Raw genomic sequence first — 16,688 nt, forward strand, 5'->3', positions numbered from 1 at the left:
TTCTTCTGCCACGTTGAACTCTATTACAAGGTAATTTCATAATCCATCAAGTGACGAAGCCATGCAACTTCTCTAAATATTTCAAGTGTCAGCTTTGTCCTACCTCTACTGCTACCACCTGTTTCAGGTGACCTACTAAAATGGCTACCTGAGTGATTCCTAATGACCTCTGTGGATGCTTTCTATCAGTTTCCACATGGCAAGTTAATGTGCTGTTTTGAAAACTCAAATTTTCTGATGTCATTTGAATGCTTAAAACTTTGCTATGGTTTCATGTGCCTGAACTGTTAATTATCCCCCGGAACTCATCCATTAGTAATAGAACCCTCTCCAACTTACAGTGGAGATTCAACAGGGGACAAGGCTGCTCGGCTAGTGCCTATATTTTCTAGCCTCTTTGTAGCCACATGTGGCTAATGTTGTATGAGTAAAAGTGATGTGAGTGACCTCTGGCTCCTGACAGGATGCTTTATGCCCTCCTTTTCTTCCTCCCCCAGGGGAGCTCCTTGGACTCAGACATGGAGGCCACTTATAAAGGATAGTAGAGCTGTTCCACCACTTTTCATTGCCATCTTGCACTGTGTTCCAGGAAAGGAAAAGACAGTGCACACACACACACACACACACACACAGAGAAAGAGAGAGTACCATTTTCTTATTCAAGCCTAAGCTATTCCCTGATTGATACTTTTACCATTGCATTTGGAGTAAAAACCAAAATTCTACTGTGGCCTCAGAGGCCCTGGGTGATGGGCGATCCGTCTGTTCTGCCTGCCTCCCCTTTTACTTCTTTTCCTCCTGTCCTCTGTATCCTGACTCTCCTGGACTTCTTTCAGTTTTTCAGAGATGCTGAGCTCTTTTGTGCCCAAGGCCCTCACACCTTTTATTTTCTCTGTCGGAAATGTTCCTCCCTCTGCTACCCCTCATCTTGTCTTATTAACAACTAGTCCTCTTTCAGATTTTAACCCTAAGTCACTTTTCTTAAGCAATTGATGTCCCCACCCTCCCGAGCCAACCACCTCTCCAGAGCATTGGGTCAGGTAACACAGCTTTACCACTTTAGTCTTGTTCTTTTGTTGTTGTGAAATATTTTTTATTAAAAAATACTATATATATAAATATGTTTATTTATATTATATAATATATATTGTGGTTATTTATATTTAATGCATATATTAATATATATTAAATATAGTGTATTACATATAATATTTAATATATAGAATGCTTAATATAGAATATATTATATATAATATTTAATATATTTAATGTATGTATTAAACAATATATAATTAATTAATAATATATTAATATATAATCTATATATTATATACCCACAATAATATATAATATATTATATATTTAATATATGATCTATTATATGATAAATATATAACATATATTTAATAGATCTATTAAATATATGTTATATATTATTATGTTATATATTGATATATATTAAATATATAAGATATATGTAAATTTGGTTCCTGGGTGCAACTCCAATGCACATGTATGTGTGTTGATTATGTGTAGTTTAGTACAGCACATACATTCCCCTAAATATATGTTATTTAGTTTTGCATGTATATGAATATTATGAAAATATTGCCATGTTGTCTATTTTGTATTTCTTCCTTTTGTACTCATTATTATGTTTTTGAGACATTTCTATGGTAACAGGTAGGCACTATTTCAGTCATTTCGCATTTATTCCCACATATGTCCATTAATAGAATTTGTATATCCTGTGTCATACCTCTGCCACAGTTTGTTCATACATTATTTTGTTTATGGACATTTGGTATATTTTAGTTATATGCACAAACACATGTCTATATTACATATATATGCATCTATTTATGTATTTGTGTATATGTGAACATTACAAATATTACTATCATGAATTCTTTGTATATATTTTTTAATGTTTATCCATTTATTTTGAGAGAGAGAGTGAGAGAGCACGAGCAGGAGGCAGGCAGAGAAAAAAGGGAAAGAGAGAATCCCAAGCAGGCGGTACAGAGCCCAATATGGGGCTCGATCTCACGGACTGTGAGATCATAAACTGAGACGAAACCAAGAGTTGGACACTCAACCTACTGAGCTATCCAGGAGTCCCCATATATATATATATATATATATATATATTTTTTTTTTTTTTTTTTTTAAATAAGTTGCTCCCTATTCTATTTGTGTGTGTGTGTGTGTGTGTGTGTGTGTGTGTGTGTGTGTCATTCAGGAGCCAATAACCCAGGGACATTTTAAATTCATTTCTTTGCTTGGGAGATTTTAGATCTCATAAGTAGAATGATTTTCAACCCCAATCCTGCACAAGGATTAAACTGTGACTAAAACTTTTCAAGGAAAACTTTTCTTCCTTTCAGAGCCAAGATCAAGACAGATAGGCTTTTTGTTTTGTTTTGTTTTGTTTATATTTCCCTTTGAGGGCCCTGTTTTTACGACTGTAAAATTGATGTTGCTCTATTTAGAAAATCACAGCTATTGATTAGATTTCTTCACTGAGAAGGAACTTGGCTTATTAACTGTCATAAATCTCTAATCTGGTCCCTTTGGTAGTTAGCATTGTATTTCCACTTGGCATTTTGATACCAACTGATAGATTTCATAATTTTGATGTGTGTCGGGTGAAGCAGGCACGTCCATTCACTTTTGCTGGGAGCCTAAATTGCTAGAATGAAATTTGGAATATGTATATCAATATTTAAAATGTACATACCCACACCTAGTAATTTATCTACAAAATATCCTGGCACACCAGCGCAAGGCCCTATGTGTTTAGGAATTTAATTGCAGGATTATCTACACAGATTTTTAAAAAAATCCTGACTAAACCTAAGTGTGCATGATAGGGAAATAGTAATATAAATAAATCTAGCTGTATCCTTAATATGGCATGCTCTTAGCTATTAAAAAGAATGTGAGAGAACTATAATGTGCACATCTAGAATGATTTGCAAGTTACTTTGATGTGAAAAAAGAATTTGTAAACCGTTTTTATTGTAAACTTCCATTTATGCAAAGTAAAATAAGTATAAATGTGGATATAGGACATATAGTAGATATTTTTCTGGAAAAATGTCAAGAAAAAACATTGGGAGCAGAATTAAGGATGTGAATGTAGAACAGCAGGAAAATAGGAGTAAGTTTTTTTTATTTTTGGCTTAATGTTTTTCCGAACTGTTTGAAATTTTCTCAGTGCTCTTGTATGTTTTGCTGTAATTCAAAAATTAATGCAGTTAATATGATGACAAAAATATATAAATTGTAAAGGACCGAAATTAACTGTCATTAGGAGCCAGCAGATAATTTTAAGTGTTGAGAAACATGTACTGTGTGTCTTGAAAGGGAACTGTCAAAACCTGACTTTCTTGGGATGAAATGATGCTTTCGTTGGTGTTTAATGAGTTTTATTTTCCCCCAGACAAAGCCAAAGGAAGATCCAGGGCAGGGACCCACTTTGACTCAGCCCGGAGACGGAGTCGAGCGGTCCTTTATCACATCTCTGGGCACCTGCAAAGAAGAGAAAAGAACAAACTGAAAATAAATAATGTAGGTGGTATGTGTGTACATTCTGAATGCTAGAGTTTCCCCTGGTGCGATATTTGATTCACCAAAGAAAGGCTGCAATTACTCATTTATTGGCTTTCCTAGATTTTTTTGCACTTTGGCTTGTGCTTTCCTATGAAGAATAAACTAGGAAAGGTCAGCAGTCGTGAAGCATTTCTGTTATAAAAGTGCTTAATCACAGTGTTATCACAGCATAGAGATTAGAATATTACCGTGGCTGGTACGATACGGTACTAGGGACGCTACGAATGGGGACATACTGGTTACATTTTATGAACAAGATGATGCATCAAGTCCTATTACACATTCATAGTTTGTTGGTTAAAATTTCTCTGATTTAATTTTAGTTCCATTTCTTCTGCACTTTATCTAATTTCACTTAATGCTTTTATCCAGAAGGACCATGAGCAAGTCAAAGTCATTACTCCATTTAAAAATTTACATCTTCTACAAAACAGAGTTGGAAATTTCACACAGTGGAACATTGGATTTGAAATTCTATGCTTTATATCATACAGTTTTGTCGAAAGTTGCGCTCTTAGTAAATGACAGAAGGGCTACTTTCTGAAACCTGGTGCTGCTTACCTGTCAAAAGCCGCAACAAAGAACAGTGCCTTAAAAAGATGATCCTGTGCAGAGTTTTACATGAGTTCCAGGATTTCACACTGATTTCATAACTGATTCTTAGCACTGAGAGATTTCACTGAGAAACCCAGAACTATGTCTGTTTAGTTACGGATATTCAAAGGTAATTTTGCAAATGATGGTAATATCATTAATTTGCATTGTGGATTCTTCAGAACATAAATCTTGGGGTGGAGGGGTGATGGGACTCTGGGTAGCAGGTACAAATACTTAGGGTCTAACTTACCAATGGCATTAGAAAAATTATATCAAACAAGCAGAGCTATCTTGGAATCGACCTAAGATCCAGAAGGTCTGGGAGTTAGGGACACAGGGAATTCTTTGGCATCTTACTTTTTCCATAGAAACCTCCAGACTCCCTAATACACATGTGTTGGCAAAATAGTCATGCATCTGATCTATAAAGTATCCGTTTCTCTGTAGTGAACAAAGAAAGATGCCTGAGCTAAGGGGAGTGGGAGATCTGACAAGAAAGTGCTGCAAACCGAGTCCTGCTTCAGTGTGATTTCTCTCTGGACACCACAACAAACTGCTTTGGTCCATCTGTGCTCTAGGACCACCACCCATGCTGGTGATGATCTGCCAGGCATCACCATTAAGAGTCACACGCTGTTTATTTTGGCCTGACTTAGTATAAAGATTTTCTGGGGATCCCTGTGCCCCGATGTCATTGATTTCCAGAGAGTCCAGGGATAGACTTGAAAGGGTGCACACCACTTGATCTATGGATCCTTCCACTGGTTCCTATTTACATTCGCCTTCAGCTACCAAGCCAGCCTTAGTGACAGTAAACAAGTTCTAGGAAGAAACAAAGGTAGCCACATCTGGGCTTGATTGTATGCACATCAACCAACAAAGCACCTAAACAAATACTAGCCAGAGATACTGTCATGTAGCCTTTAGTTGAAAATCATTTAAACACAGCAAGTATAACTAAGCTTCAAAATGTGTTTGCTGAACATCCTGTTTTTCCCTTTAGATCCAACAAAGTACAGAACAGTACTTAAAAATCGGATTTAAAAAATCATGATTCTCACTGCTTCGCTAATTTGCTAAATTGCCAATCATCTAAGAAATACAAACATGAGGGGGAGCATTAAAATAATACCTAGTAATTAAGGATGTCTAATCAACACAGCGACTTCAGCAATACAGGTAGTATCTTACTTCTAACGTGTAGAATCAGGACCGGCCCGGTTCACCATCTCTTTTCAAGGAGGACAGAGTAGAATGGCTAAAAGACAGTAGGAAGAGAGAAGGAAGAAGAGGAAAAAATGATCTGGATAGTTTATCAGCTGAACAATCCATTGGGGGGAATTCTGGTTATAATTCACACACACACACACACACAAATTCTCAGTATTTTTATAACTTTGCTATTTACAAATTCCTGTTACTGACATCATATTATTTGATTTTTACAGCAAGCCAATACTAGGTATGATTGTTATTAGTTCCATTTTTATGATGCAAAAGTACTTATTCGAGATCTCAAAAGTAGAAGCAGGATATGGGACCCTGCTGTGAATCTTCTGACTCAAAGCCCTATGCCTTTGCCCCCTGTCCTGCGGCTCCGTGATACAGTTCTGTGGAATAGGAGTGTATGATTCAACCCTAGGCAAATGAACTCATCAGGCCATTAAGCAAGGTTTGTGAATCAGGATGTAACACCTTTCATTCCTGGCTCTAACTGCCTGGTACATCTCGGAAAAGGGACTTAATTTCTGCTTTTGTTTTGATTTGTTACTCATTTAAATGACAATTGATGATGCAACTGTTTCCAGCGCAAAGAAATGTAAAGATCAGATGAGAACCTTGGGAGCTTGAAAGCAAAGTCTTTTAAATGCCCAAATATTACCGGCTCGGTAACAATGGTCCTTGAAGGCGGGTGACAACCTGGGACTTGGTGCAGCGACTACAGAAACATTTTCCTATCATTCAAAAGTTAGTTTCAAAGAAAGGTGACAGGAATGGTTTAGGGAGCAGTTACTTTAGTTAGGTTTTAGCCATTAGCCATTGTGTTTCAATAATTCATAGGGTAGAGGTTAAACAGCAAAAAAACACCATTGATACTAAAGAACATGCTTCAAAATTAATAAATAACATAGAACCGAAATTGAGAATAGTTGGTTGCATTTTTCCTTAGGCAAACTCGGTGTGTCAGGGTTATAAATAAGAAGTCTCTCTTCCTCGTACTTGCTAAAAACATACTTTCCAATTGTAAGACATTTTCTTCCACTCAAAAGGTTTTTTTTTTTTAATATTTTTTTAAATTTATTTTTGAAGGAGAGAGAGAGACAGAGCGTGAGTAGGGGGAGGAGCAGAGAGAGAGGGAGACACAGAATCCGAAGCAGGCTCCAGGCTCTGAGCCATCAGCACAGAGCCTGACGCGGGGCTGGAACTCACGAACCGTGAGATCATGACCGGAGCCGAAGTCAGACGCTTAACCGACTGAGCCACCCAGGTGCCCCTCAAAAGGTTTTTGATAAAAGTTTACAGATCTGGTGGTGGGAGGACAAGAGCCTCTATTTTTTTTTCACTCAGGTGACTGTGTCATGATGTTTGTGGGATCTGAGTTTAAAAAAAAAAAAAAAAAAAAAAGACAAACCCTTCACAATTTAAGCCTAATCTGAGATGTAATGAATTTTTAATCTTTTAAAATAATCTTAAGAAACGTGTTTTAAATAACCTATAAAGATGAAATAGTGTCACTTATTTTCTGACTTGTGAAAGTAAGTAATACATAGCCGACTTTTTGTATCGGCCTCACTAATGCTTCATGTAATCAGTGTAATCAAAAGAAAATACTTCCTGAGTTTTCCCAACTGTCACTCCTAGAGCTGGCCTCAACTTCAAACAAGTTAAAATTTTAATCTCTGTAGTACGGTAGCAAAAGACTTCCTCAGATAGAAATTGAGGTCTTCCCCCATGGCTTCTCTGTTACTGTTTTATATTTGAAAAAAAAAATTATATGGGAATCCATCATGTCCTTCTATAAACAGAAGTACTTATCAACCTTCACGTAGTTAATACTTACCAACCCTAACTCTCCCTTCTCCTATGCACTTGCCTACACCTTAATAAGAAGCCCAACAGGTATACGTCACTCTCCTCTTCCCAGTTTTATGCCAAAGCCCACCCTTAAACTTGTTTCTAGAAACCAGAGAATGAGGTGAAGGAGGCAGGTCAAATACCAGGGAACTGAATGGAACGTAGATGTAATGGGCGTCATTACAGGTCAAATACCAGGGAACTGAATGGAACGTAGATGTAATGGGCATAGATGTAATGGCAGATGGGCGTCAAAGGACCATGTAGAAGCGGTATAGCAGTCCGTTACCATGAAATCCTGGCATTATGAGGTGCCTGTGTGAGCTGAGTGAGAATAGTAATAGGAAGTAGAAGCCTGTGTTGGGTGGGAATGCCTACCAAGGAGAGATATAAGATAGGGGGCGCATTAATATTAAGGCAGCAAAAATATTTGGTCACTCACATTCGCCACTAAAGAGCTACATATTCCTGATGGCTCTGACCTTTCTTGAATCCTCTAGTATTTCAGGAATTCCTGAACGTACCCCATCAACTTGTTCTTTCCCCATTGGCTGAAACAAGAAAACACACCATGACCTGCAAGTAACATGTATTCTAAAACTTTTAACTGTTCACTTCATTCAACTTAACTTTCAAATTTAAGTTTCCATTACCGATCTTGTGTTTCTCATTAATTGAGGTCAAAGCAAGGTCTGCAAGTACCTGGCCGTAGGCTTGTCAAATTTCCACACACGCTATTGTTGGGCCTCCTTTTGTCTCCTAACAGTAAGAATTGTTCATCACTTTGGACTGCTTTCAAAGTGACGTGCTTTTGCAGTTATAGAACTCCAGCAGTTCTCCTGCATTTAATCAGCTGCACAGCGAACACTGCCTTTCTCCTCCTATGACCTGAATGACTCTTAAGTAACTGTTTCTCACTTTGCCGTCTTACCAAGGGCTAGCTAGTGTCATGATGAATCCATGCCAGTCAAGGGTGTGAGATGCAGGTTCCCAACTTGAAACTTCACCAAAACCACAATGCAAAATGCATGTAGTTAGCACCACCTGGTTATATTTTGGAAGAAATGTAAGTCGCGTTAACCATAGAATGACGATCATATATTTCTATCCTCTCTGGGAAAATAATGGTAGCTTTGGTTTTATTAGAAGAATTTCAGGTCAAACATATCCTTTGGATAATGACCATTGTCTCAAAGCTGTAAGTATGTGGAATGTCTCTACGACAATAGGAATACAAATGTATGTTTGTGTTTCCAGTGTATATAAGATAATACTTGCAACTGTGGATGTTTGTAGGTGACGTTTTAGGTAATGATCTTTTTGTTCTTCGTGAACAAAATCTGGATTACTCGCTTAACATTCATGACTAAATTCTGCACATTCCTGTTACTCATAACAAAGATCTCCGCTCAGTTTTAGTGTGTACATCTCTACTCTTTGCATCACCACCTCCCAAAAGTCACTTGTAAGAGACATTGGCATTGTGTGTATGAATCATGCTCCTCACAGAAGTGTGTTTAAGGCTGTGTGATCCTTGCTTCTAATGTTGTGTCTCCCTTCTCTCCTTTTTGTCTTTATCCACAGAATGTTTTTGTAGATAAACCAGCGTTTCCGGAGTATAAAGTTTCTGATGCAAAAAAGTCCAAATTCATACTTTTGCATTTTAGCACTTTTAAAGCTGGCTGGGACTGGCTTATTCTATTGGCGACGTTTTATGTTGCCGTGACTGTACCTTACAACGTTTGCTTTATTGGCAACGATGATCTGTCCACGACGCGGAGCACAACAGTCAGTGACATTGCAGTGGAGATTCTTTTTATCATAGGTAAGACCCAATGGCTGCTTTCCTAGGAGATTTGCATAGAGGAAGTAAGTGTGTTCCAGATTTTTCTGACATGAATTTGAACTAAGATCCATTTGCATGGGCATGACTAAGACTTTGATGCAAATTTTGGAGAAGCACATATTTGGATTTCTGAAAATTGCCTCTTCCAGCTTTCCCACCGTTCTTTTAGTCAAACAGATCTAAACCAATTTCTTGTGTTTCTATCCTTGTTTCATCAAATATGGGCTAACAAAGACTTAATGGCTATTTTGTTGGTACTCTCATATCCATCCTGATCTTAATTGTGCAGGGTCAAAGATGGGGCTTGGCAAGAACCCATCAATGGTTATCTGATAATGATCCAGTCCTGGGCATGGTTCTCCATACCTTTTCATGCCTTTTTGGCATGTTGGTGGTTGTTGCCATAGGTGGCCTGGTTGTGGAAGCAAAGGGTTATATAAGCCTTCCAGTCAATTGGGAGAAGCAGGGAGTATCTGATTTTAACTTAAAAAAAGTCCCCAAGGGATGCTTGCTAAGAATATTTATCTCCAGAATATTGGCAACCTCAGTTGAAGCTGTCTCTACCCCACTCTTGTAAGCCTCTTCCTGTTTCCCTGTCCCTTAAATCTTAGTCAGTTTAGACCTAAGCCTAGCTCTTTCTTGTACTTTCTAAGACAAATTCTATATTTCCATTAAAGGCTTAGACTGACCCCCTGCAGAGGTGTTTTGTTGTGTTTTTTTTTCCTGTTTTTAGATTCACAGGAAGTTGCAAAGATAGTACAGAAATGTCCCTTGTCCCTTTCATTCATCCCTCTAGAGTTCTTGACCATCATTGGCAACCTGATACTTGATTCTTTACGTGGTCGTGGTGATATAGGGCAATATCCTTTTTATAAAGATGAAAGAATGTTTGGAAAATATTTTCAAGCAGGTAGGTGAACAAAGGATGAGAAATGGATCTTAAAAGTTCAAAGGAAGAAAATAAATGAGGCAGATCAAACACTTATTTCAATGGTGGTGGTCCTTTTCTCTGTGGAGCTAGCTGGTAAAGTTTTGGGGCCAGAGTGGGTTCTCTAACCGTTAGTATGTTTTCTCTGGATGAGTTTATATGCTCTTCGTGTGGCTTGGGTACCACTATTAACATTGCATCTGTTGAGCACCCCCTCAAAGCTATGTCAGGACCCCTGCTCCCAACCTAAAAGTGGTGGCTGTGGTATGTTTAGGCCACTAGATGGCAATGTTGTCTACGTAGGTAGTTTGGCAAGACTACAAAGTCAAGAAAACATACCTTTAATTTTTTTTTTTTTTAACGTAAACCATTCCTCATTAGAAAGGTGTAACCTAAAGGGATGTAAAACTCACTGTTAAATGGAAAATAACAACATTCCAGCTTGCAAACAAATTGGGTGTGTCCAGTTGCCAATCCACGGTGGTTTTATATCCTTTTACTTTCCCAAACTTCCCTGTCTTCTCCTACCTGCCCATAACACGTGTGTTAATTAGCACTCTAAAAAAACTCCCTATGACCCCATTCAAAGTTCTCAAGAACTTGAGTACTCAAATGCCTATTACCTCTGAGTATCTACTTAACAAACATTTCATATCATTATTATTAATGTTATTATTATTTACAACTCTGCCATAGGGACACGGTTATATCTTGAACGTTCCACTATTCCTTGTTCTAGGATATTTGAAATTCCAAGGGCTTGGAAGCCACTTCTGGTACTATATGCTCACTGGCAGATGGTGATATGTTTATACTCAGAACTGACACCTGTAAGAAAGATATTTTGTACAATTTTGGGGGATTGAATTGGTTGGTTGTTTTTTTTAAAGGCTTCTTTCTTCTACTAAACCAATGGAGTCTGGCTTGCCCTCTGACCATTGCCCCTAAGTCTGCTGTGTTTTTTGTGACTCACATTTCTGCTGTGCTCCAGGCAGTAAGATGTTCCTCTGGGTAGGCAATACCCCTCTCTTACCAGCAGAATGATAAAGAAATAAAAATTCACTCTACGCAGTTCACCTTCTACAAAGATTACAATTTGAGATTTTGGCCTGCTAACAGTTTTAGAATGTTGCCAGCCTGGAATCCCTTCTTGACTGACTTATTTTTATAAGCAGTAAAAACTTTACTGTGCTTTACTGTTGCCGTCTTCCTGCTTTTTCTTCTTTTAAATGAGTTTAAATGTGTCTATAATTTATTATAACAGATTTGGAAAAGTAGTTGAAAATTTCTCCAAGTATGTTTCCCCGAGCCTTTATTGTATGAAATATTTCACAAAGGTGATGTGAAAATGATCACCGAGAAATAAATCAAAACAGTAGGAATAAAAGCGTGCATTGCCTATAATACTGTACTTTCACAGTACTAATAAGGCAGTGTTTGTATCATTTAATAGTTATTAAATTGGTATGTGTGACAATTCTATATGTATTTTTAAACATGTTTATTTTTTGTTTGTAGATAAGTGCTATTAAATTGGCATCTTATAATCACCCTGGTCAGAACTGTTAAAAAGTAGTTTAAAAAGAATTTTGGGGAGGAAAGGCTTTCATATTGCAAAACATGATGCTTTCAAAATATTTTGTTATTTGAACCCCTCTATACAAGTAAGGTGATGTGATTATTTTCTACATGGGGAAAATTAAGTGTTCATGAAAGAAGAATACGTCGTCACAATGGAACTTGAAAGATAATATATCTCTTTTGGTGATTCATCATACACATTAACTTTATACATTTCTGAGAAATTCAGTGATAAAGAAATCTGTTTAACCATGATTAACCCAGCACCTCCTAAAGTTATTTTTACCTCGGAACCCATTCCTTCCCAGACCACTTGGTAACACTCTTTTGGGAAGACTGACTTGAAAACATTCTTCCCTGATAAATTCACTATAAGTATCTGAGTGTGATTATGCTAGTCAAACTACAAATATGAATGATGAGCTTGAATCTCTCCTAACTACTCTCTTTACCTTAAAGTAAATTGCTTTGTAAACCACATTAATTCTTCAGGATCAGTAGGGCACAAGGTTTGGCTATAAGTTACAAAGTGGTTATAAAATTAGTTTTAGTTTTAAAACCATCACGTATAATTTAGCTGCTGATTCAAAGCCTCATGGAAACTTGCAACGAGAGGTGACCTACTAGTAATTTATCTAATCCAATCTTTAATTTATTCGTCGGGGGGGGGTGCCTACTGAGCCCTAGTGATATGCCCAAATCCTGGTAGCACACCCAGGTTTCCTTGTCGTTGGATCAGGTTTCTTAAGAGTTTGTAACCAATATGGTTCCATTTTCTGAAAAATTCTACTCAACTTGTTTTCCTTTATTTATAGCAATGAGGCAGAAGATGAGAGAAAGAAGTGCCAACTTCCTTCTCTTTCTTTCATGAATGCAGAAATTAATAGTTTTCATCTCTGAAATCTTGGTGGCAAAAATTGTGATATGCCATTAGGTCTGATAATCACGTAACTCTTTTCCTCATCAAAAACCTAAAGAACCCAGTTTTGTGCAGGCAGCAGTATCCCAGACCCAGGGGATGAGTTGTGAGTATTCCGAGCCAGTGGTAGTTCCTGTCCCCTTACCCAGTTCCAGACATAGGGGCAAATATGTGACCAGTTCTAGCCAATAGAATATAAAGAGATTATTTCTGTGGGGCCTTTTGGGTGTTATTTTCCCCCTGAAAAAAGAAGAGAGACATGTGAGGGGACATATTTGTGTCACTATTCCTTTCCTTCCCCCAGGATGTGTAGATAGAAGGGTATGATGTACTGTAATTATGTAGCTATCTATAATCACGAGGAGGTGCATAGGGAAGAAGATGTGAACTCCTTGTCGAGTGATATAATAATGTTCCTATTACTGGGGCCACTGTTACTTGGATACTTTGTTATTGACAGTTATATTGGTATAAAATTTTTGAAAAATTGGGCCATTTCAGAGGTTCAGTGATAACTCCTTTCCAGGGGAACAGAATCCTCTTTCTTCTATCCTGTCATTCCACTGTGAGCCTATCTAGGAAGTGGTTTGCACATACCACACATATCTGCTGTCATAATCACAAAGACTGAGCATCGTAGGCTATGCCATAAAGCTGCAACTCTGATTGGCTTGGTTTCTCTAAGAATCCTCAGAAAGCTCAAGGTCAGAGGAAACATGGGATACAATGGTACTTTCTGTTTACTCTACATTCACCTTAGTCATGAAGGGACGGTTGAGAGTCATGTGGGATAAAGGGCAATCATGCAGTGTGCAGACCATACTGGAGAGAGAGACACAGCATGGACAGGGGAGGGGCAGAGAGAGAGGGAGACACAGAATCCGAAGCAAGCTCCAGGCTCTGAGCGGTCAGCACAGAGCCCCACACGGGCCTCGAACTCACAGAGTGCGAGATCGTGACCTGAGCCGAAGTCGGCCGCTCAACTGACTGAGCCACCCAGGCGCCCCTCTCAGTGTTCTATTTTTAAAGTTATATTCTGTGTTGATTTAGGTAGTTCTATTTCACTGGTTCTCAATAGGCACAGAATCACACATAGGAACCATTTTAGAAATATGTAGATTAGGGGCGCCTGGGTGGCTCAGTCGGTTAAGTGTCGGACTTCGGCTTAGGGCATGCTCTCACAGTTTGTGGGTTTGAGACCCATGTCGGGCTCTGTGCTGACAGCTCAGAGCCTGGTTCCTGCTTCAGATTCGGTGTCTCCCTCTCTCTCTGCTCCCCCCATGCTTTGTTTGTCCCTCTTTCAAAAATAAATAATGAACTTAAAAAAATTTTTAATTTTAAGAAAGAAATATGTAGGTTAGACTTTAATCAGCACTACCATCATTTGGTTTTAATGCTGTTAGATCACAATTAACTTATCTACAAATAGTTTTACTCCAACTAATGAACAGATTTGCTCTATATGTAATATGTCTTATGATCATATATTTATATTTTCAACATTTCTGATTATTTTATTTTTCTTTCTCTTTTGTAATGCTTTATTAACTAATGCTTCCACTCACTTACATGTCACCAAATTTTGCTATCTCAGAATCTTTATTTCTTCCTATCACTAAATTTTTATTATAACCTTGTGACATAATTAAATCAGGTATATGTGTTTACACATAGGAGGAAAAAGAGCGAAAACAGTAAGCAGTTTATCCAAGATCTAGCTGATTACTGACCAAGCTAGGACTAAAACTCTAAACCCACTTGTAAAATGGGTATTAGTATTCTTATGAGGATTTAGTGAGGTTATTGTATCAAGAAATAAGCTTACTTGGTGTTTAATCATTACTGATAAGTATTGTTCAATAATGTCACCAAGCCCCTATCTCTTCAGTTTGCTTTAATAGCCACTATTTTTTTTTTTTTTTGGAAAACAAGCATTCTTTATTTAATACAAACTGAAAATTCAGCTAATCATGGGAATAAGGTAGACCAGAACATTCCACATCCCTTAGCTTTCGAGAACACGAGTGTCTGGGGAGTCATTTACTGCTTAAAAGATCTAAGGCTTTTTTAGCGATTTCTACAGACTTGCCTTAGCATCCTTTTAGAAAAGCCTAGAGAAGGTCTCTTACGTCTACCTAAGTCAAGCATCCCTTGTCTGGCATGCACTGAAATGACCACTAATAATATTAGAGGCCATCATTCCAGGTGCATGTTCCATCCAGTCTTCCATCAGCACTTGTCGGAACAAGGGAATAAGCTGATCTGCATTTCAGCTCCTCCTCCCTTTTCCTGCCCTGCTCTGATGAGGCCTGAAAGGCTCTAGCTGTGCTTCCAGTAACAGTCTAGAAGGAAGTCATTAGCTGAAGGCTTAATCACTAGCTTTAAAGTGACTAAGACTTCTCTCTATTCAACAGATTCATAATTTTACTGGATCTGTGTTTAATTTCTAATGATAATTATGGGCACTTTTTTGAGAGACAAAAAGAAAAAGCAGGGGAGGGGCAGAGAGAAAGGGAGAGAGAGAATCTTAAGCAGACTCCACGCCCAGGAGCCTGACCCAGGGCTCGACATGGGGCTCAATCTCACCACCACGAGATGATGACCTGAGCCGAAATCACGAGTTGGGTGCTTAACTGACTGAGCCACCCAAGCACCTCTAGATACCCGTTTGTTTTATCAGACTTCTTCCCAAAGCCTCTCTTTGTTGTGTATAACCTTTATTGATACGCCTTTCCCATTTAACATGGAACCGAAGAGTAATGTTCTTATACCATTTCACTGCAGTTACTCTCCGACAGAAACTCAAGACTCACAAGAAATACTTTAATTGTTTCAGTATTCTTGGGTATCTTTTTCTGTTAGAGTAAAATATTTAAATCTCAGTGGAACCTGGAAAACCATAAACATTTGATTGTTATTTCATTGTACAAGCAAACCCCAACTTAGAGTTATCTTCCTGAAAATTGCAAACAAAGGTATGTCATTTTCCCATTTAGTGAGGTGACTGATATTAAAGATACAGACTTGGATACTGAAGGGAAAGATTTCTTTAATGTCTATTTATTTATTTTGAGAGAGTTAGATAGGTAGTTAGATAGAGCACATGCACGTACAGGAGAGGGGCAGAGAGGGGGCAGAGGGAGAATCCCAAGCAGGCTCTGTGCTGTCTGCACCGAACCCAATGCAGGGCTCGATCCCATAATTGTGTGATCATGACCTGAGCCAAAAGTCAACAGTCCGATGGCTCAACCAACTAAACCAGCCAGGAGGCCCCTGAACGGAAAGATTTCTCTCAGTGAATAAAGTTGAAGTTTCATGGTGATGAGGGAACTCAGATTTTACCACTGAATGGTTTGGGCATTCTGCTATTCCTAGACTACATATTTAGAAGGCTTGAGTTAGCATTCATTTATCTCTTAGCATTTAAGTCCCTCCCTCCTTTCCTCTCTCCCTCCATCTGCTCCCTTCTTCCTCTCCTGCCACTTACGTACTTTCTTTCTCCTGTTCTCCTTCTTCCTTTCAAACATAGGGTAGCAATGGAAGCCTACACCCCCACATCTTCACCCTTCACACTTATCTTGGATTGAGTAATAGCGTCTCTTTTAGAAAAGATTTTTTTTAATGTTTTCCTTATTTATGAGAGAGAAAGAGAGAGTGCAAGCAAGGGAGGGGTAGAGAGATAAGGAGACAGAGAATCTGAAGCAGACTCCAGGCTCTAAGCTGTCAGCACAGAGCCGGACATGGGGCTCAAACCCATGAGCTGTGAGAACATGACCTGAGCCAAAGCCAACTGAGCCACCCAGGCACCGTAAGTAATAGCATCTCTTTTTTTTTTAAACATTTCTTTTTTTTTTTTTTTAACATTTATTTATTTTTGAGACAGAGAGAGACAGAGCATGAACGGCGGAGGGGCAGAGAGAGAGGGAGACACAGAACCAGAAGCAGGCTCCAGGCTCTGAGCCATCAGCCCAGAGCCTGACGCGGGGTTCGAACTCACGGACCGCGAGATCGTGACCTGAGCCGAAGTCGGATGCTCAACCGACTGAGCCACCCAGGCGCCCCTATAGCATGTCTTAATAAGAGGAACTCAAGATGGTATTCATAGCCATGGCTCAGAGTTGACCTTT

General features: G+C 38.5%; 1 protein-coding gene across 1 annotated transcript in view; it reads left to right on the forward strand.

Moving 5' to 3' along the window:
• The window catches only part of KCNH8 (potassium voltage-gated channel subfamily H member 8), a 355,181-nt gene that overhangs the window by 201,893 nt on the left and 136,600 nt on the right, over positions 1–16,688 (forward strand). The window contains exons 4-5 of the mRNA XM_019434283.2: positions 3,446–3,573; positions 8,872–9,112. Coding sequence (XP_019289828.2) covers positions 3,446–3,573; positions 8,872–9,112 — 369 coding nt within the window. The remainder of the gene's footprint in view (positions 1–3,445; positions 3,574–8,871; positions 9,113–16,688) is intronic.

This window comes from Panthera pardus, unplaced genomic scaffold (assembly GCF_024362965.1).
Source record: "Panthera pardus isolate Hobbes unplaced genomic scaffold, ASM2436296v1 HiC_scaffold_16, whole genome shotgun sequence".
NCBI lineage: Eukaryota > Metazoa > Chordata > Mammalia > Carnivora > Felidae > Panthera > Panthera pardus.